This window comes from Salvelinus alpinus, chromosome 33, assembly GCF_045679555.1.
Source record: "Salvelinus alpinus chromosome 33, SLU_Salpinus.1, whole genome shotgun sequence".
Taxonomy (NCBI): Eukaryota; Metazoa; Chordata; class Actinopteri; order Salmoniformes; family Salmonidae; genus Salvelinus; species Salvelinus alpinus.
Genome location: NC_092118.1, coordinates 15190265 through 15213995, shown reverse-complemented (window position 1 = coordinate 15213995; position 23731 = coordinate 15190265). Strand labels below are relative to the sequence as shown.

Sequence of the window (23731 nt, the reverse complement as noted above, 5' to 3'; positions counted from 1 at the left end):
TTATAATTATTATCGTATCAAAGTTGGCAGAATGCAAGTAGCCTAACTTACTTACCAAGGATGCTAAGGGCAAAATATATTTGCATCCTTAGCAGCATTCTCAAAGTACATGTGGAAAATAGCTTGAAAAGTCCACTAAAATGCTAACTATCCAGTGCATTCAGAAAAATATTTACTTTTAGGCCTATTATCCAGGCTCACTACAAAAGGCAATAGTTACGCCAATCATCCTTAGTTCTTGTACATTCCTGGAACCAAAATCAAACACCCGTCTTTGTCAAAGCAATTTTGTCGTCTCCCCTATATCTGTTCTTGCTTCCCTACTTCAGATTCCTTTTATGCTTTGCCAAGTAGTGGTCCACTTACATAGTGCGCTAAACGAACATCTCTACCTGCCCCTTCGCCTCCATCACGGCTCCCGTGTCTACCTAAAACTCTATCCATGAGCTAAAAGTAGCTTGATTAGAAACAGTGGCAAAAATAAATAAAAATAGGTACGAACAAAGGGCTGTGAAATGCACATTACAGATTTAGCAAACAAACTTCTGTCGGTTATGAAATATTAATACGTCGTGTTCAGAGATCCTATTAAATTAGTATTCTAATTCCTAATTATGGATTAAACCCTCTCAGTGCATTGTCGAACGCGAGCCTCTTCTCTTGAAAGGTCAAAAGCGCCGGAGACACCGGACAGGATGGTGGTTGCCTAAATCAATTAGTGTGGTTGAACAAACATATAGAATTGGGGTTATAAAACTGAACATTTAAAAATGGATTTTCATGGATGATCATGCCAAGAAATGCTGTCCTCGTTTAGGATAGACAAAGATTTAATAAACACATCAGAACGTATGAAATAGGCCTATATAAACCATATCCAATAATACAATGTTTAATAAATCCTATTTTAAAATTTTCGCCTGAATATTACATACCCAAATCTAACTGCCTGTAGTTCAGGTCCTGAAGCAAGAATATGTATATTGTGATACCATTTGAAAAGAAACACTGACGTTTGTGGAACTGTGAAATTAATGTAGGAGAACACCACATTAGATCTGGTAAAAAATAAACAATTTTAAAAAGTTTGTTATTATCATCTTTGAAAAGCAAGAAAGGCCATACATTAAAGATAGGAGCCTATGTGTAATTTAGATTGTCCAAAAGATGGCAGCAGTGTACCGCAAAGTTTGACTGATCTCACTACACAATATTTTGCATCAAGTCTGCCAGGAGTATGCCCAAATGTGCCGAATTTGTAAATGTATACATTTAAGTACATAACTAAAGAACATACAAAAATGCTATGGTACTAAACATTTTACATTTACATACTTCCAGGAAGTCATACATGGATCATTAGCTTCCCTACAAAAAAGACACTAACTTTCACACATCTAGATGGGCGGGAGGGAGGGGATGGGGTCAAACTGTAAACCCAATTCCCAGCTCTGGGACCCTCAGGATGACACATTCAGTAATCTTGCTCTGATTTAAGTACATTATTTACCTTCAGAGGTTAATGTATCAAACCAGCTGCAATGATAAGTGTTTTGTACTATTCTAAAACAATAGCATGTTACTTTTTTTGTAAAATTGGACTGCAGTTAGATTAACAATAATTTAAGTTTTCTGCCCATATAAGACATGTCTATGTCCCCGAAAGTTGTCTGTTGTATACAACATTTTCTAGTCACATTATCGCATATTGAGCAACAATCATCCCGGTTTAGGGATACCGATCCCGTAGGTTTTAAGTAGGCTATTTAGTCTGGTGTTTGATTTAGGCTCAAATAGGATAAGGAACTATATGTTCAAGAGTGGCTCAGTGTTTTAACTGGAAACCAGTAGGCCTGCCTACCCGCACCTGTCCACCCCCCCAAAAAATATCTTCCTTTCTCAGTAAAATTAATGGAGAATCTAGAGCCCTCTAACTCAACACAAAGCAAGTTCCATTGCATTTTTCCCATTGTTACCCCCTAATCTGGGACTGATTTAGACCAGGAACACCAGATGCAATTAATTATCAGGTAGAACAGAAAACCAGCTCCAGACCTCATAGGGTAAGAGTTGAATACCCCATATCTAGATTAGGGTTTCCCCAAACTCAGTCACGGGGCCCCACATTTTATTCTTGCCCTCGCGCCACACAGCTGATTTTTTAAAACTCATCAAGCGTTGAAGATTTTAATCAGCTGTGTAGTGCTAGGGCAAAAACCAAACTTCCACCCAGGGGATCCCAAGGAGTTTGTGAAACCCTGATCTAGAGAAAGTCAAGTGTAAATAAACTACAAGAGTTACAATACCATGTTCAATAGGAAAGAAAAACAGCATGCTGGATGGTTTAACTTTAAAACTTTGTTCAATACTTCAATGCAATTTGGTATGTACATTTTACAACATGGTTAACAAAGATGTAATTTTAAGCATTTAAAAATACATTTTAAATACACCTTAACGGAAATTGAAAAAAGTTCATTACCACAGTTGCTCTTTTCTGCAGAAAAAGTGCCAAGATTAAAATTTAATTCAGGACTTCCCCACAAAACAAGATTCTGTACATACATGCTAGGTTTCTAACAGTTCAGTGACACTGCCCTAACTAAACATACACAGATATTTGTAAGAAAAACACTCCCTCTGATGTAAAGTTAAATCTTAATGAATACATTTAAAAAGTAGATGACATGCCTTTTGAAATAAAAAATACAAAAAGATTTTCCTTTAACGCAAAGCTGCATGTATTGTACAATTTCCATTGTACAATAAAACAGGTAGAATTCACATAAAAATGAACTGGATGTACATGTCAAATAGCCCATCCTTAAACAATTATAAAGTAAGCTCTCCCTTGATAGAAAAGTGCCAGGCCCCCTTTAAGGAGCAGGTTCATCCTCCTAGGGGCCATGTCAGGCTTATGGGGCCAACTCTCAACCAACCGCTAATGTGGGTACGGATAGGGTTGCATATTTGAAAATGCTATAGAATAGGGTGTTCATTATTTATATATATTTTTATTATTATTATTATATAAATGGCGGGGAAAAATTACTCGTTGTGCGCGTTCAAAGCAGCAAAAATCTAAGAAATTGATAGATCCTTTGGATCATGGACTTTTGATTTGTTAATTGCCCCCCATTTTGGGATCAAGTGTGGGAAAAAATTACATTCATAGTCTGGAAATATTTAGGGTCGGCAAAAAAATCTAAAAACAAATATCTGCCCTGTAGTGTAACTCATCTGTCAGTTCAGTTTTATAGGGCGATGATTTCCAGAAAGGCAATGAGAGAGCAGGCTAAAAGGACTGGTATTCTACAGGGTTTTTACCCTCAGTCCTTCAGATGTTTGGCAAAATGACATGCATGATTAGCTGGGATAGGGCACAGTTGGATTCACCTAACAACTTTGTTCGCATGGCACAATTCAATTTAGAACAAAAATAGAGCAAACGGACCAGAATTTCCTTTCCAATTTGAGTGTTTTGATATTCGAGGGTTGATTGTCTCCGACTTATAAACACTTCCAACGAGAGAGAGAAAAAAAGATGACATGGGTGGCGATGTTTGATCATGTTAGGAAGGAGGTTTTTATGGCACCATATACATGACCAGCTAATGTACAAGTCCATAATATCAACAAAAGGGCCAAATGGACATGGAACGGTAACCATTTTAGGTGTAATTTTTTCCTTACAGTTTATCATCAATAAAGTGTCTATGATCTGGTTAGGCCACATGAAATAACAAGTACTAGGTACAATATCTGACAATGCATCATGGTATATTTCTCTACAACTCTCCCAAGTCTGGGCAGAAACATCCAGACATTCATAACGAAGGTTCTCCAAAAACGCTGCTTCTTTCTACTGCATTTAAAAAGGCTTTAAAGCCATATAATAAAACCAATTCCTAAAACAAAAAAAACCTACTAGGCAGGTTGGGTTTATACCACAGTGCCGAGGCTTGCTGTTTATATGCTGGTGGTGCTACATTTTGGGCTGTTTCAGGACCCAGCCATCTATCCATCCATCCATCCATCCATCCATCCATATGCCCCCAGTAACAGACAGGGGTGAAATCTACATTAGTTATAATTCAATACTAGACATATCCATAAAAATAAAACCCTGGTTGAGTAAAAATACATTGAAAGATATGAATGACAAATAAAAATGTTACTATAAAAGAAAAATGTCAACACGTCACTTGAGAAGCGGGGAACATTTAGTCAAACGAACTGTCTGTCCCTTGATGCAAATTTCTTGAACGTTATACTAATTGATTGATTATTGGCAAAGTGTCCTATTAATTCAAACAAAGCCAACTATTGTTTAAACAGAAGTACAAATTATACAGGAAGCTGTGAATTTGTTCAATTTGATTTGACATAGCATGGGGATATCCTACCATAACATCAATGTTATTTTCCAATCAACAGCCTTGGAGAACACCTACATAAAACATAGGCAGAAAAAAGCAAATGCAACATTGTGAAATGGGGTAAAATAACACATTGCGGTTACAACGAGTGTCTACAAAACAAAGAAATTCAGCTAGAGGAATGCATAATGAGATCCTATAGGCTACTGGTAAAAAGTTTGTAAAAACCCCAAGCTGGAAAGAAAAGATAAGCTATGTACCCACACACAAAACACACACACTTTACTGGCCATTCCTGTTCAAATTGGTCTGTAGCCAATGAGTGTCACTGTCAACAGTCCCATGAAAGCACCAAAGGGAGCAAGTATAATCCTCTTCTCTGTCAGCTAACACATTCAGTCCAACCAGACAGACAGCACCTTGGCCCCTCCGATAGGAAGCAGGGAGAAAGAAACTGCTACTGAAAAAAAGCCAGTCAAAAGGAGGAGCCTTCTTGATCTTGCCCACAGTAATGTGATCTAAACATGTGGCTTTGTAAATCATTTTTAACCAGATGTTGCTTCAATTTTTACTTTGCATTGTCGTTATCAATGAAAGAAAAAAAAACTATGTGGGGTAAAAAGAGAAAAAGTGAAACCTTAAACAGTAATGGCAATGTTGTAATCCAAAGAGGGCTTTTTACATGTCTGTGTTGGTTTATTCAATCATTCGTTATCTCTTCTGTCCGTCTATTCCAGGGATCAGTCTGGGGGAAGAAGCTCGTGCAGACGAAACCGTTCTCGAACATGTGGCCTCACATCCTCGTTCTGGAGCACAGGAGACAGACTATATTAATACCAGTGATATGAACCTAAACCAATGATTTAAAGAGATGATTTCTCTGTAGTGGCGAGACCATTTCCTTTTGTAAAAGACTTTGGTAGCGGGCTACTAAAAATGAATGTTGGGGGCATCGCAAAGCACATGTCAATGACAGCTCAAGCATGTATTACTTAGAAATAAACAAATGATTACTATCCAAGCATTAGTAAAACACGTCAAATGTAGCTTGTATGTACCAGCTCAACAAGCTTCTCCAAGAACGGGACAAGCTTCAGGAGTTCGTTGTCATTTTTGTCCATGAACCAGCTCTCAATGGGAATCCCATTGGAAAGCTGTAGGGATACAGGAAGGTATACTCTGTATTGGATTGTACAACAGCATATATCAATTCTGTGAATATCATTTAAAATGCAAACAATAGGCTTAATTATGCTGTGCTAGGTTGGGCTACAGATGTCACTTGGGGCTGAAAGGCTCACCTGATATGCAAAGGCTTGTGGTGAATTGTCAATGATGACGGTCTTGGACAGGTCTCTTCCAAGGATGTTCAGGTCCTTGATGTAGTTCCCTTGTACGCAGACACAATGCTCACGAAATAACCTGTGTCTATGGTTGGTGGAGAGGAAAATAAATAAATCGTTAAGTCTAAAGGTCTGTTTATGAATAATTCAGTCAAAACAACAATGTTGACAACTGAACAACTGAACAGCCTCAAAACCACAATCAACAGACACAGCAACTGCAATCTCATACAAACAGAACACTATACATGCATGTCAAAGCTAAGGCTTGGTATTCTATTACAAAAACACAGCTGTTACAACATATTAGGACTTCCAATGCATCTAAATTAAGGAAGGGGTAGAAATAAACATTTAACTTACCTAACCAACTGTTTCTTGGGATCCAAGATGTTGAGCAACTTGTCTGCATAAACCTTCTTTGAGGCAGTGAAGAGAATGATCTAACGAGGAAAAGACAACTGAATACGTTTCTCATTTCCGAGTAGCTTAATGCAAGTAACTGTACTCTTTCCATATACTGTTACAATTAAATAGGAGAAAAGGAAGCCCAGTTTACCTCATAGATTTCAGACGTGCGCTCCAGGAACTCTCTGAAGAACGGCCTTAAACGCACATACACCTGCAGACAAGCAAAGTATCAGTTATTTGTACAAAGTATTCAGAGGCCTCCGTTTCTCCTAGAAACTGATTCTGCATTTCCGACTTTCACCTGTGGCTGTCTACAATGGCAAAGCTTTAGCACCCTCTGGTGGAAAAGTAATATGCTTAATTATGTCCCATTTAAAACAGAAACGCCTCAATATCTTCTGTATACCTGGTAAATTACATCTTGAAACAGTACCGGGAAGGTAAGTGCTGCATCGTCCAGCTCATTCAAGCTACAGTGCACCAATGTCTCATCCTGGTAGGAATCACAAAAATAGTTGTAAGTTGCAAACCACCATAACAATACCCGTTAAGTGGATGTACCATTTACAATAAAAATAAATATATGTTTGACCCGAAATATGTGGTCGGAGGCTCCATACGGAGGATGTGACAATTGCAGAGCCTCCGGAGGCATGTAGAGGCCAAATTGACCCTCCCAAATTTTGGAACAATGCCGAGGGCTCCGTATAGCTTCGCATTGACATGATTGGTTGACGGCAGGTAGGGGGGGTCCGTCCTGTATAAACAAACTCACTTCCTTCACAACAGCTTGCTCAAAAGCTCTGAGCTGCTCTGGGAAGCGCAAGAAGTATGAATGCCCTGACATCTGCAGAGGCCGTATCACTGTAAAAACTGCACGGCCAATGCAGATGTCGGATTGAAGAGCACCATGTAATCATCACTCACCAGGTCGAGAACCAGAGAGAACTCTGGTGTACTGCGGGTCTTTAGTGGGAGGGCAGGCTTCCTGGTCAGCTGTTCCTCAGTCAGTGGAGGTACATGCTTGATGAAGAAATACCTGGACAAACCCAAATCAAACCATTCAAAGGTAAATACAGGACTTTCAAATGAAATCACACACAAAAAAAAGAAAAGAAACTTCACTGAACAAAAATATAAACGCAACATGTAAAATGTTGGTCCCATGTTTCATGAGCTGAAATAAAAGATCCCAGAAAAATTCCATGAGCACAAAAAGCTTAATACTCAAGTTGAGCACAAATTTGTTTACATCCCTGTTAGTGAGCATTTCTTTGCCAAGATAATCCATCCACCTGACAAGTGTGGCATATCAAGAAGCTGATTAAACATGATCATTACACATGTGCACCTTGTGCTGGGGACAAAAAGCAACTCTAAAATGTGCAGTTGCCACAACAATGCCACAGATGTCTCAAGTTAAGGAATTGTGCAATTGGCATGCTGACTGCAGGTACAGTTGAAGTCGGAAGTTTACATACACCTTAGCCAAATACATTTACACAGTTTCACAATTCCTGACATTTAATCCTAGTAAAAATGTCCTGTTTTAGGTCAGTTAGGATCACTTTATTTTAAGAATGTGAAATGTCAGAATAATAGCAGAGAATGATTTATTTCAGCTTTAATTTCTTTCATCACATTCCCAGTGGGTCAGAAGTTCACACACTCAATTAGTATTTGGTAGCATTGCCTTTAAAATTGTTTAACTTGGGTCAAACATTTCGAAGTAGCCTTCCACAAGCTTCCCACAATAAGTTGGGTGAATTTTGGCCCATTCCTCCTGACAGAGCCGGTGTAACTGAGTCAGGTTTGTAGGCCTCCTTGATCGCACAAGCTTTTTCAGTTCTGACCACAAATGTTCTATGGGATTGAGGTCAAAGCTTTGATGGCCACTCCAATACCTTGACTTTGTTGCCCGTAGCCATTTTGCCACAACTTTGGAAGTATGCTTGGGCCCATTTGCGACCAAGCTTTAACTTCCTGACTGATGTCTTGAGATGTTGCTTCAATATATCCACATCATTTCCCCACCTTATGATACCATCTATTTTGTGAAGTGCACCAGTCCCTCCTGCAGCAAAGCACCACAACATGATGCTGATGATTTTTGTTTCATCAGACCAGAGGACGTTTCTCCAAAAAGTACAATCTTTGTCCCCATGTGTAGTTGCAAATCCTAGTCTGGCTTTTTCATGGCGGTTTTGGAGCACTGGCATCTTCCTTGCTGAGCAGCCTTTCAGGTTATGTCGATATAGGACTCGTTTTACTGTGGATATAGATACTTTTGTACCGGTTTCCTCCAGCATCTTCACAAGGTCCTTTGCTGTTGTCCTGGGATTGATTTGCACTTTTCACACCAAAGTACGTTCATCTCTAGCAGACAGAACACATCTCCTTCCTGAGCGGTATGACGGCTGCGTGGTCCCATGGTGTTTATACTTGCGTACTATTGTTTGTACAGATGAACGTGGTACCTTCAGGCATTTGGAAATTGCTCCCAAGGATGAACCAGACTTGTCGAGATCTACAATTTTTTTTTCTGAGGCCTAGGCTGATTTCTTTTGATTTTCCCATGATGTCAAGCAAAGAGGCACCGAGTTTGACTGTAGCCTTGAAATACATCCACAGGTTCACCTCCAATTGACTCAAATTATGTCAATTAGCCTATCAGAAGCTTCCAAAGCCATGACATCATTTTCTGGAATTTTCCAAGCTGTTTAAAGGCACAGTCAACTTAGTGTATGTAAACTTCTGACCCACTGGAATTGTGAAACAGTGAATTGTAAGTGAAATAATCTCGGTCTAAACAATTGTTGGAAAAATTACTTGTGTCATGCACAAAGTAGATGTCCTAACCGACTTGCCAAAACTATAGTTTGTTAACAAGAAATTTGTGGAGTGGTTGAAAAACGAGTTAATGACTCCAAACTAAGTCTATGTAAACTTCCGACTTCAACTGTATGTCCACCAGAGCTGTTGCCAGAATTTCATGTTAATTTCTCTACCATAAACTGTCTCCAACATTGTTTTAGAGAATTTGCAAAACGTCCAACCGGCCTCAACAGCAGACCACATGTATGGCGTTGTGTGGGCGAGCAGTTTGCCGATGTCCTTAGTAAACAATGTTGACAACTAAGACAATTGCATTTTTATCAATGGCAATATGAATGCACTTTCATTTATCCTTTATTTAAGTAGACAAGTCAGTTCAGAACAAATTCTTAATTACAATGACAGCCAATCCAGGACAACTCTGGGCCAATTATGCGCCGCCCTCTGGGACTCCCATCACGGCCGGATGTAATATGCACATATGGTGCAGTCGGAAAGTATTCAGACACCTTGACTTTTTCCACATTTTGTTACGTTACAGCCTTCTAAAATGGATTACATTAACAGAAGTATTCAGACCCTTTACTCAGAACTTGGTTGAAGCACCTTCGGCCTTCTTGGGTATGACGCTACAAGCTTCACACACACCTGTTCTTGGGGAGTTTCTCACATTCTTCTCTGCAGATCCTCTCGAGGATTGGATGGTTGGATGGGGAGCGTCACTGCACACTATTTTCAGGTCTCTCCAGAGATGTTCGATCGGGTTCAAGTCCGGGGTCTGGCTGGGCCACTCAAGGATATTCAGAGACTTGTCTTGAAGCCACTCCTGTGTTGTCTTGGCTGTGTGCTTAGGGTCGTTGTCCTGTTGGAAGGTGAACCTTCGCCCCAGTCTGAGGTCCTGAGCAGGTTTTCATCAAAGAGCTCTCTGCACATTGCTCCGTTCACCTTTCCCTCAATCCTGACTAGTCTCCCAGTCCCTGCCGGTGAAAAGCATTCCCACAGCATGATGTTGCCACCACCATGCTACAGCGTAAGGATGGTGCCAGGTTTACTCCAGACGTGACACTTGGCATTCAGGCCAAAGAGTTCAATATTGGTTTCATCAGAGCAGAGAATTTTGTTTCTAATGGTCTGAGAATCCTTTAGGTGCTGTTTGGAAAACTCCAAGCGGGCTGTCATATGTCTTTTACTGAAGAGTGGCTTCTGTCTGGCCACTACCATAAAGGCCTGATTTTTGGAGTGCTGCAGAGATGGGAGAACCTTCCAGAAGGACAACCATCTCCACAGAGGAAGTCTGTCAGAATGACCATGGTTTCTTGGTCACCTCCCTGACCAAGGCCCTTCTCCACCGATTGCTCAGTTTGGCAGGGCAGCCAGCTCTAGGAAGAGTCTTGGTGGTTCCAAACTTCTTCCATTTAAGAATGATGGAGGCCACTGTGCTCTTGGGGACCTTCAATGCTGTAGACATTTTTTGCTACCTTTCCCCAGATCTGTGTCTCAACACAATCCTGTCTTGGAGCTCTACGGACAATTCCTTCAACCTCATGGCTTGGGATTTGCTCTGACATAGACAGGTGTGGGCCTTTCCATATCATGTCCAACCAATTTAATATACCACCAGAGCACTCCAATCAAGTTGTAGAAACAACAAGGATGTTAAATGGAAACAGAATGTACGAGAGCACAATTTTCAGTCTCATAGCAAAAGGTCTGAATACTTATGTAAATATGGTATGTTTTTAAAAATTTGTAATACATTTGCAAAAATATCTAAAAACCTGTTTTCGCTTTGTCATTATGAGTTATTGTATGTAGATTAATGAGGAACTTTTTAAAACTAAATCCATTTTAGAATGCTGTAACGTAACAAAATGTGGAAAAAGGGAAGGGGTCTGAATGCATTCCGAATGCACTGTAGACACCGTGACAAGATCCTGAGGCCCATTGTCGTGCCATTCAGCCGATGCCATCACCTCATGTTAGAGCAGAATTCACATCCCAGTTCTTCCATGGCCTGCATACTCACCCATTGAGCATGTTTGGGATGCTCTGGATTGTCATGTATGACAGCGTGTTCCAGTTCCAGCCAATATCCAGAAACTTCACACAATCATTGAAGAGGAGTGGGACAACCGGCCACAATCAACAGCCTGATCAACTCTATGCAAAGTACATGTGTCGCGCTGCATGAGGCAAATACTATTTATTTGGTTTTCTGTGACTAACAGTTGCATGTCTGTATTCCTAGTCATGTGAAATCCATAGATTATGGCCTAATGAATTAATTTCAATTGACTTATTTCCTTATATGAACTGTAACGCTTTGAAATTGTTGCATGTTGAGTCAATATTTTTGTTCAGTACATTTTCCTTTTTTATATTCACAAGATCAAAATTAATTCTAAACATTCATATTTTGGCCTTAACTAAGGCTGGAATATTTTGCATAGAGGGAGCAGATTTGTACTTACGGGTCAAAGACCTCCCAGTCCTCCTCGTATGTCCCCTCTGCACGGGCTGTAGGCTGTGCCTCCACATAGCCTCCTTCTGGAGGGGCGTCTGGGGCTGAGAGGATAGGAAGGAGGAGACCAAGAGAAATGGGCAGGAGAGAAGTGAGCATGATCCTTGTCCATAATGACATGGACTCTACACCAAGAAGACATTTCTTTATCTCCAGCTACCTGTGAGAGGAGGCATGTCTGTGACGACCTCCTCTTCCTCGATGGGCACTTCTGGAGTGTGTGGGGGCCGCATGGGGGGCAGCATGTTGCTGGAGTAAATGGGCATAGTCGTACACACTTCCTCGGTGGAGGTGGCAGTGCAGGTGGGGGTCTCCTCCACTGTCTCCATGTCCAGCTGCTTGACGATCTCCTCAGCCTCCAATGCCTGGTCTGGGGAGTCCGAACCTGACGTGGCTGAAAATTACATTAGATTACTATATTTATACTACTTATTACCGTAGTTCTGCAGGCAAGTTAGATTTGACCACAATATATAAAATACAATAACATAAATGAGCATCATACAAGATTGAATGAAGACTGAGGTAATATAGTAGGCCATTTATCAGTGCAGGGAGTAGAGACAAATATGGAACAATGTAGGCCAATCTAACATACTTTAAGTCAAGTTTCTGCAGAGTAGTTGGCACTCTTCGACCTAGCATCATTTTGGGGTATTACCATTTTTATTTGCTGGTGAGAAGAAGTTGAAGACTGGAGAGAAGATGGTTCCCAGGAGTGTGGTTCTAGGCGGACTGGTCAAGGTCTCTGCCGCCTCCTCCAGCTTCCCATTGGGCTTCACAGGCTTACTACTCGTGTCATGGTTTGTCGCTTCTGTGGTTTAGGGTGAGGAGCAGGTAAGAACAACATGATATATCGCTTTATCAAGGCATGCAAAGGCTTGTTGGTGTGGAAGGTATGACTACTGAACAGAATAACGTTTCACTCTTTCCAAACTCACCCCCGTTGACCGAGTTTCTCCTGCTAACCCTGGAGATTGTCCTCCTGGGGGCATCGCCGCCTTGTGGTGTGGAAGAGATCAGGTTGTCGTCTACGTCGCAGGTGAGCCGTGTCTTCTTTGCTGGGTTCTCCTGCTCTACCTTAAGTAGAAACACAAGTAGAAACACAGGAGTATAACTTTAGAACAAAGCAAATTCAAAAAAAATCTTAGTGTTCAACATTTAATTTGGAATCTACCCACTAGCAGAAGGCCAAAGGAATTCTGACTCATATCTGGTTGGATGTACAATGGACTAATAGTATGCCAAGTGACAATGTTCCAAGACAAAGACCCATATGCCTTCCCAGGGGGATCATTTCTCTCCTGAAATATTGTTTCAGCCAACCCTAGCTACCTACCTGGGCTGCACGATTAATCGAATTCAGGTAGAAATTGCGATATTGATGTGCAATATCCATATCACAAGAGGCTGCGATTCTCTACTTTCTTTGACTCTAGACTACGGTACCTTCTCCAAAAAGATTCTCTAGACTCCATTCACTCTCTACATGCACAGAGGATGCTGACCAATCACAAGCGGACTCTCACTCTCTGTAAGGCATGTTGGCTAATCATAAGCATCCCACAGAGCACACAGTTAGATGCTGGTGAGGAGAGAAAGGTCTTTACCTCAGAACAGCGATTTGGTGCCAAAGGGCGCATCTTCAGTGGCATGGCAGTATTCCAGCTACAGATAACCGGTGTCAACCAAATGCATGTGGGGCAAAAAGTGCCTCAGAGTTGTAGCGACAACACAAAAAATGCATTCAATCTTTTGAAGAACCATCCCCTACTTCACGACGATTGCATGGTGGGGCAAAAAGCGCCCGAAAGCAGCAAAGCCCCTCAGCCACAGCTAGCCACCTACGTTAAACAGGAATTGACGAGGGTAACGCCCTACGAAAAAACATCCCGCAGGACACATAGAAATCACCCAGAGGCTATCACCCAGCCAAAGAAATGGTTCACATTTAGTCAGCAAAGATTATTATTTAATTTTTTTAAGAGGATAAACAAGCTGGACAGGACACAAGATTCCATCTCTCAAGTCACCATCCCAACGCTGTATAGCGAAATTAAGGGATAAGTTGAAACAGAGCTCACATGATTATTACATGACTACAACATAGGCCTGTCTTTGGTCTATTACAACAAAGGGATGGGAATTGCCAGGGACCTCTCAACGCGATATCGCTCTACTTAGGTGTCGATACGATATGTATTGTGATTCGACACTGATTTTATTGCGATTCAATGTTCCAAACATATTGCTTACCATATGTCTGCTGCAGAGGGATAAGAGAGCCATGTGAAAACGAGTTGAGCCATCAAGGAAATAAAAGTGCTGAAAAACTAAAATTGTTTAAAAAGATGTCGAACGAGCTATGAAAGGAAAATACTGGAGTTTGTGCAAGTACAGCCAACTAGAGCAAAAATAATATTGTAAAAGTCAAAACAATTTGATATAGCGTTACAAATAACCCAATATGTAATTATCCCCCCCCATCACTAATAATAACAACCAAGCCCTACATTAGTTTGACAGTAGGCTACATTTTATTGATAAGAAGTTTCAACTGAAAGGTCCGTGCTTGCAAACATTATAGGCTACTTCCCCAGAGATCACAAGAAAAAAAACATAGCTCTGGGGTTAAGAGAAGCTTTAGCCGCTCGAGGCCTGAACGAGGAGCATTAAGGGTGCATAACGATCACACATGGTGAAGGCCATCGCGTTGAATGACTGGACCAGACTGCACCTTGTAAATTGGTAGGTTACATGTTTTTAAATGAACTTTGACTTATGTTTCAGCCTACTTATACATAAATACAATCATAAGCTTCCTATTCCATCTGCAGCTTATGGCTGGCTGAATAAATAATGAACTTAGCTTTAAATAATTAACTTATGGAACTCCATGGTAAAATAGGAACTCATGTTATTCATTGGTTAAATGAACAACATGCTACACTTATAGCACACTATATTTCAAGGATCAGCAACTAGATTCAGCCACAGGACAATTTTTTCTTCAGTGGGTGGTCAGGGGGCAAGAACATAATTACAAATAACTTGTAGGCTGCAAATTGACTGCAATAAGCTCCAAAAATATATAATATGACAAAAACATAATTTCAACTGTTTACATTTGTATACCTTCACATCGCTCTACCATGCGTGGGAATACTTGAGAAAATATTTCCTAAATTAAAATCACTTGCAGCTGATTTCCTGGTGTTTTTACAGTCTATTATGTCTAACAATGGGGGCAATGGGGCTCAGAAAACAAATGAAACCACCTGCAAGCCAAATCTGACCCACCAGTTGGGGAACCCTGCTATAGTTTGATGAGCATGTTAAATTAGGTTTGTTAATATGTAGGTGTAGTAATCCTATCATCATATGTATAACAATGTTGGAAAATATTTGCTTAATTTGGTTTTGTATTCATTTAGCACAGTGTGTATTAACTCATGATCTCATTTTAGAAATGTTGTTTTCTATCCAGAAACGTGTTTTAAACATGTCTGATGGAATTACCAAGTTTTCACCCCCCCAAAAAAAATTATATATATATATATATATATATATATATATATATATATATATATATAAAAATAATAATCGCAATTACTATATCTGGCCCCCCCAAACCGTACAGCCCCACTACCTACTATCCTTCTACAATCTCTAGAGCCACCTCTAAAATTAGAACACTGCTGGAGTTCTAAAACAACCTGCTGCAATCCACCATGCATTTCTAGGGAAACATGACACTGGGGGTAATGAAACAGACTTTACTTCTTAAATCTGGACAGGGGCTAAATAAAGGTCTAGGGGGTGTGTGTGGGGTGCAAAAAGGTGCTGCTTACATAACACGTTGCTAAGATGTTAAGCTAAGGACTGCATGTAACTTTAGTGATCAAACAGCTGTGAAATGTTGGAGGGCTGAATATTACCATCGCGAGATGGCACCCTATTCACTATCTAGTGCCCTACTTTTGACCAAGACTCACAGGGCACTGGTCAAAAGTAGTGTACTATATAGGGAATAGAATGCCATTTCGGAGACAGATAACAGAGAGACGGCTCACCTTGACAGCATTTCCTCTGATTAATTTCTTAATGGTGGACAGCAGGCCTCTCCCGCCACCTGTCGGCGTGCACTCCTCCACTTCTGAATGCCTCCGCTTGGTCCGGGATGGGCGGGGCGCATGGGCAGGGCTCGACTGCTGAGATGCCTTCCGCATTCTCAGCCTCATTGTTTTAAGCGCCACATGTAAGACTGGAGGACAAACAGGGCAAAGCGGGTTGATGGGCAAAAGCGGACAAATGGGGGGAGATTGGGTGGGAAGAGAGAGAAAGGGGAAAAAACTTAGTGCAAGACCCGATTTTGCCCCTCTTCATACGTTCACATAACATACAGCCTAACAGCTAAAAAGGCGTGGACAAGCTGGTGATTTGAAAACCCTCAGTGAACAAAAACACCAGCAGAAAAAGTACTGCTGCTAACATCTGGTTGCATTCAAGACACCATTTCCTCTGCATCACAGTACATCATCGCTGCCTCAGAGAGCCAAAGACCCATCACACGACCCGACAACTGAGTACTCAAGACTATTTCAGTGAATGTGTTTATCTAACAACGGACGGGACAAATTGATCAAAAAGTATGAGGACATTAGAGATAAGATGGACCTATGGTTTTCATTAACGAAAAAAACATGCACAAGGAAAGTGATTTACTGTAAGTAACCACAGCTCTCTTCTCTCAAAGAGCACAACCCCCCCCCCCCCCCCCCCCCGTACTTACTCTTACATGCTGACCAAACCAGCTCTGCACATGTTGATTTTGAACTATTCCCACCAGACAGGTTCAATATCAAAACCAACTATATTAAATTTGGGGACAGGTCGAAACATGCATGGACATTTAGCTAGCTTATCGTCCTGGGAGATAAACAGTGGGTTATTTTACTTGAAATGTTCATGGTCTTTTTTGCTGGATCTTTGTAGAATTTCACCCATTGTGAGTAATAACCGTAGGTTCTCTTCCCCCAACAATTTTTCCACAGATAAAAAGGGGAAACCACGTTAATTTGTTTTCTTTGATTCATCACTCCTTGTTAATTTCTCTGTGGATTTTATATGGCAACTTTATTAAGGTGCATTACTACAACCGAGTGGAGTGTGAACCTCATTTTTCTTTCAATTCACCCACGTGGGTTAGTATGCTCCTAAACACCAATGAGGAGATGGGAGAGGCGGTACTTGCAGCACTTCACGCATCTAAAATAGAACCAGGTTCTATTTTCGCACTTGGCTACACAGACACCCATTGACGCGTGCAAGATCGAGGAAATTATAAAGTGCATTTTGCAAAGCAAGTTTTGGTCAGCATCCTACATTACATAACTGTCTGAAAATGTGTTCAGACATGTCCAGGACCTATCAGGCACCATGCCAGACAGTGGACACACAGCCCTCTCTATCCACCACTCCCATTGCACTGCAGAGAAACCCACTGCTTCACTACATCTGCATTACATTACCATGGCACCTGGCCTAAACAGTGAACACACTTTCTCAACAGATCCTAATATAACAAAGTCCATTTACTTCTCAGATAAACCTGGAGGAATGTGAACACAACATCCCTTTTTTCAGTCACTAATGTAAAGTTTCCATCCCTTGTCAAAACATGTGATGGACAATTTTTTCTTTTATCACCCACATTAAATGAGCAGTTGATTACAGGGCAGGGATTCGGGGAACGTATGTGCCTTCAACAATATTTCCATAGATACAAGACAAGTAGCCAGACTTATTCAATACAAGCCACAGGGAGGATTATTTCCAAATGAACACTACAGTCTTAACGGCTATTGCTTCGTCACGGTGATGTTGAACTAGCACAACAGGGATGTTACGTGGTACTATTTATGTAATATGACAGCATTAGTGTCCTTGTAAAGACTGCAAGCCCCATGGGCACAGGGGTGCCAGTGTGAGCAATGCAATGCCACAATGGAGAGGTTAGCTACAAATCAGATTAAAAATAGCTTCAAATCCAGAGACAATATTTTTTTTACGCCTAGATAATAATAATATAGCCAGTAAATAAGATTATTTACGAATGAAGGAATGACCTAGCTCTCGGTTAGGCTAAGCCAGGGCTCAAACAAGGCCCGTGGACCGAATCCAGCCGGCGCACTGATTTGGGGTGTCAATTCATTTTGGCCCGCTTCCACACCGCCCATGATGCACTGCACTACAAGTCACAGGAAGCCCTGCCAACATGATGCACGCCAAACAGCAGTGCATTGCCACACACACACAAGCATGCTGTATCATATCACTAAATGGCAGTGACCGAATCTACCGGACCGAAAGTTTAAAGGTGTGGTATGCCATGCCAAGTGTCAGTTCCAACTGATCATTGCGGTAGCCTACAGAAAAAACAAACAATAGGCTATGTCTGGCCCGCAAATTTGTTGTGGTTTCCCCCCCCAATATGGCCCATGTGCTGATTGAGTTTGATACTCCTGGGATAAACCATCCAAGGAGCCAGCAAATCTTCCAATGCAGCAGAAACGGCATGCCTCAATTTTGCCAACAGAACTCAGCAAGGATGCAAGAGCCAATGAAGATGAATCACACATACAGTTCCTCTAGTCATAGCATGCCTATTTTTTACCACCTCAAAGCATGACTCATTCACAGCTTCCAACAACCCAAGACTGCAGCCGGTAGCACCAGAAACACTACACTGGGGGAAGAGGATTTCCTTATTTCTCTTTCTTTCTAAGAACAAAGGAAATCTATGGATATATAATACACACATCAAGTAAGGTTGTGGATAAAGCTATATTTCAGAAAAGTATAGTACAGACTATCCATTTTCACTGCCCCCAGATTTCTGAAATTACAACCAGCTGTTACAGATGCTACAAAGAAAACAACCTCTACAGTAGCTAGATGCTAGCTACTCACACACCATTATACTTGAGTGCTTTCTAAAACAAATGTAAAAATATATATATTTTTTAAAATACGATGTGTGAGAACCATTGAAATTGCCTCATGCACACACAGCTCAGTGGTGTGACCGTGATGTAAGTTGTTAAATTTAAACAGGTATTACCTCATTTTATCATGGCTCATTTTATCATGGCTCAGTTTACCCTACTGCACGGTTATTCAACTAAATTCTTACGGGGCCTAATTTGAAAAAGGTTATTTATATTATAATCTTATGAAGCACTTTCATAAAAATGTCGCTAGAAGTTCATTTTGAGTGCTTTAAGAGCAGCCTAATTCAGTGCATCAAATTGTTTAAATAATGGAACACATTTGTAGTTATAACAGTTTTCCGCATTCACATTCATTAATTTCTACTTTCCTGTCTGTTTTACATGCATAGCTTCATTTTATTTTTATTTACACATAGGAAACCTTTAATGCATAGCATATCTCAGATGACCAGCATCAAATTATGTCCTATTTTCAATTTCTTCATTATTTTCTCTGTCTACTTTTGTTATTTTTACACATGGTATATCTCAGATGACTAGTTTTTGCAGAGCAGTCTCTCTCCCTACCGCGTCAGTAGAGAATGGGTGCCTTAATAAAAAAGCACCACCTCTGTAGGGACTAACATTACAACAACATTTTATGAGTTTGCTTTCAGTTAATCTAAAAACTCCAACATCACAGGAGTGATTTGTACTAATGGCTGAATATAGTTGCGCAGTGAAGGGAAAATGGAAGGTTTTGTTTGAGTTTAAATCAAGAGAAAAAAACATTTTGAAAGTCTGTTTTACCAATCATGTCAATGGCTGTTTCATCCCTCCCCTGTAGTCCCAAATTAAGTCAATTCAATTGATTGAAGATGTCACAAAAACAAAACGTGATACGAGCTCCTCATGCATTTTTGCTAGATATTTGTTGGCTTTCTTGCGGCGGAAATCCCGGAGAAAAGCAACCATCTCCTCCCAAAGATCACAATGCTCTCGAGAGCATTACCCTTGCTTAGCCATCGGACATCATTGCGTAAAAGTAGATCATGATGCTCAGCAGACTACAAAACAAGCAATGTTGCAGGCTAGGATGTTGATCAGATAAAGTTAATGGTAGTCCAGTGTTTTTTAACTCACAGCCGAGTTAAGCACAAAACACTCTCTGGTGTAGTGATCTCATCTGTGGTGAAAGAACTGATAGGCGGGCAGACAGACCCTGTACCCCTGTTAGCAGCGCTGATTGGCTGTAACTGGTATGTTAGGTGATATTAATTGACAGCACTTAATGGGCAGGACTAGAGGAAAACATTTCTTCCATTGGAGAATATTGAATATTGAATATAGGGCTCCATTTGGTACTAAAAATGAAATTCTTGCTGGAAATGGTTTGCTTTTTTCATATGAATGTTCAGAAATGTATCAAAGGGCCATTCTAAATTGATAAACGGCCAGTTGAATAGCCCTGCCCTAGAGTATGACCAAATTAATAATTTCCCAAGGAGTACGTGAAAAGTTCAGTTAAATTGTTTGCGTCAAGACCAATCTTGAGTTGATCTGGGATCCAAACTGAATATTAATATTCAGTTTGGATTAACCACCAACCCTAACCACCATTACTCACCAATATGATGTGTTCAAAATGTGAGCTTGTGTAATGTAGTAACACATTGTCCACATCAAGGAAGGTACCGCAACCTAAAATAATGAAATATGGCAACTTCCAATATTTTAATTTAGTATGACACAAACTCAGATGCACAATTTAGGTTGTGTAGCACTTATTTCTCAATGCCAGAAATGCATATAGATTTAGAGCACCCCAAGAAAACATTCCCAAATTACAAACTGTTAAACCAATTGTTATATTATAATGTTGATCGATCCCAACTTTTAGAGGTCTCAAAATAAACTGACCTCAGAAAAAAAATACCACAACGCCCGCGGTCAGCGTCACACGATGAATGTAAAACTTTGTAAAAAGTGGGATTAGTGAGGGAATAAACTGGGCGAATTGGGCATTTACTCTGCAGGTCACATTTCATCCCTGAGAACTTCCACGGCTATCAACAAAGGAAGGAGTATTTGAGCAAGAAGTTGCTTCTCAAAGTGGATGGTGCACCTACCATCAATGTGGCTTTAAAGCATCAGGCAGCAGCACCAGCCGAGCATGAGCATCATCATGGGCTTCAGTGAGCATGGAAGTCAAGCGGGTAAGTGAAAGAGCAATGCTAACGTTAGCTAGCTATAACAGATTTAGCTCACGTCATCTAAATAACACTGAAAACTAACATGCTTTAGTTTAGTTCACGCAAATATATTCACAGAAATACATATTTCCACATATAATTGATTACATTTCTTCTATAAAGATTGTAATTGTGTCAATATGTTGTGAATATTTTAGAAAATTAGTTTTCCATATTAAAAAGTGGAGGTGCCACTTATCAGCTCACCATGTACAGTAGACTACAGGCAATATGTTCCTCCACCATGTACAGTAGACTACAGGCAATATGTTCCTCCACCATGTACAGTAGACTACAGGCAATATGTTCCTCCACCATGTACAGTAGGCTACATACAATATGTTCCTCCACCATGTACAGTAGACTACAGGCAATATGTTCCTCCACCATGTACAGTAGGCTACATACAATATGTTCCTCCACCATGTACAGTAGACTACAGGCAATATGTCCCTCCACCATGTACAGTAGACTACAGGCAATATGTTCCTCCACCATGTACAGTAGGCTACATACAATATGTTCCTCCACCATGTACAGTAGACTACAGGCAATATGTTCCTCCACCATGTACAGTAGGCTACAGGCAATATGTTCCTCCACCGTGTACAGTAGGCTACAGGCAATATGTTCCTCCACCAAGTGAATCATAGAAATTACAATCTTGCGTTCAGGGCTTTCCTTATATGAGGGGTGCATAAATTGTAAACAAAGATATTTTAGAGTTAAAACCCATGTATATTTAAGCAGCAAGGCATGAGGGCGTGTAGTATATGTCCAATATACCATAGCCATGGGCTGTTCTTATGCACGATACAACATGGAGTGCCTGGATACAGCCCTAGTGGTATGGTGCCTTATTGCTATTATTGCCCTGAATGCCGATTGGCTGAAAGCTGTGGTTTTTCATACTGTATACCACGGGTATGACAAATGTATTTTTACTGGTCTAATTGCTACCTGGACTTTAATTGGGGGCTCTAGAAAGAGTACCCATAGTGACTGCAGCAGCCCATTCATTCGCCCTCACTACTAATCGTTTGGTGGTGGCGGTGCATCGTTACATAACATGTGGAAGGTATGGTTATATGAGGGAATGGTCTAGCAACATGAGTGGCAAGTGGGAACACCACTCACACTTCATTGAAATAGCTAGTTAGCTAACTTGACAAAGTTTGTTTAAGTCTTCTGGCAAGTTAATCGAATTGTCACTGTTCAACATGTTTCTGATTGCTTCGTGTAATGGGTCGAAGCTGGTTACAATTCAAAAGAAAACATGTTAAGCTTTCGCACTTGTTCCACAGCTAACCTAACCAACTAACTTCTGCTATGTCCATGGACGGGCAGCGCTAACCAGGCTTGCATACACAACGTGGGCGGGAAATTAAAGCTTGCTACCGACCACTCGTGTCCAGGTAGAAGGCCGTAAAAACAGGGTACCAATAGTAACTAACTAGCTAAACATCACGCGAGTTCGCAAGCTGCTAACAAGTAACAAACATCGAAAACAAGGCGCGAGGTTAGTTAACGGTAGCTAGCCGCTAGCCGTGGCGGCTAGCTTGCTAGCTAGTAAAAAAATGCAGTACCTAGATAACTAGCTACTGTACCTGCCATTTCTCACTGTCCATTTTCAATTGAGAAATGTTAACTGTTTAGTTATGCTGTTAGAACATCTAGCTAATGAATTTAAACGTAGATTGTGAGAGGCTGGACAAGCAATATTTAGCCCCTTGTTCTGTCCAAAGGCACATTTGACTAGGTAGCTAACTAACATTAGCTAAACTTAATTAGCTAGCACTAGCCAAACTTTGCTAGCTGATTAGTTAGATACCTAGCTTGGCAACATGTATCTAGTCAATTAGCTGCCTTAGGCAATAGTTAGGCAAGACTGTTGTAAATGTATAAGAAATCAAACCAACATTTACAAAAACATTCAGTAATTTTACGCTGCGAAATGGTTACATGTTAGCAAACCAGGAGGCCGAGATTGTAGCAAGACATAGGGTCAAATTGGCTGGCTAGCTACTGTAGATTGTTTTTGTCCATGCCTTGGGGGCGAGAAAGGAAAATATTTATTTGTACGTCACTCACACATGCTGAAAGACGCTTGAAATAATCACTACTTACTTTACAGTACTCCACCTTATCTAGAAAACGAGTTGACTGATCAAGCACTGCTGGCTGCCACGGTGCGGACAGCAGCTGCTTTTTCGTTTTTTTAGTTCCTCTGCTTTGCTGTTTTTATGAACGGTCTAGTAGCTGATACTGCGATGTGCTCACAGACGCCATTTCCCGCCTCCTCACCCACACTCTCTCGATGGCAGATACCCGGATGACAGAGGACCGCTTGAGCCAGAGGCGTCAATGAGGTGGTTCGTTTATCTGGCCCGGGTTACCCCGGTGAGAGGAATTTGTTTGGGTGAAGTGATTGCATTCATTGTGGAACCGGACTGCTTCCGTGCGTGAGCCAGGTGCCCCGCTCTGGCGGACAGCGAGGTCGGCTCAAAACAAAAGTAACTTAATTAAGCACGAATTCTAAGTCGAGTTTTGTGTTTTCACATTCAAAAGTGATTGCTTTGGATAAAAACCCTTTACCTGCCTTCCCAATGAAAACTAGTTTGAAAATTACAACATTTTGATGGAAAAGAGATGTACGTTTCTGGACGATGCACCATGCTGACATGACCAAACGGCGCAGATTACTGTTTGATTTGAGAAGGGCGCCCCACCCTCCCGCTTTCGCCCTATAATGTGCCGGGCCATTGCCCGGTTCAACCCGGGCCAGCGTAATATAACTCAATGTTTCCTTTGCTTGTGCACATGAACGCACACCCCTTTTATTTGAAAAACAGTACAATACCAGGGATACTCTGACAGTACATACCGTTACCTGGTCCTGAATCCCCCGAGCATCCATGCGTGTGGTTCCTTTCGAGGTGTCTTCCCTCCCGGGTATTTACTTGCAATTGCTTGATCTTTTGGGGTCTTCTATGCAGAC

The 23731-nt window shown here is 40.9% G+C and overlaps 1 protein-coding gene across 1 annotated transcript; it reads right to left on the bottom strand.

Annotated features, from left to right (window-relative positions):
* Positions 1-2343: 2343 nt before the first annotated feature.
* On the bottom strand, positions 2344-23495 carry LOC139563337 (CTD small phosphatase-like protein 2-B). Its single transcript, XM_071381968.1, has 13 exons — positions 22861-23495; positions 15563-15753; positions 12431-12569; positions 12151-12303; positions 11650-11883; positions 11440-11533; positions 7061-7172; positions 6540-6626; positions 6282-6344; positions 6086-6165; positions 5681-5807; positions 5438-5533; positions 2344-5185 (listed from the first exon to the last, which is right to left on the bottom strand). The coding sequence occupies exons 2-13, from the start codon at positions 15728-15730 to the stop codon at positions 5120-5122; spliced, it is 1419 nt and encodes a 472-aa protein (XP_071238069.1). The 5' UTR covers positions 15731-15753; positions 22861-23495; the 3' UTR covers positions 2344-5119.
* Between the last annotated feature and the right edge of the window lie 236 nt (positions 23496-23731).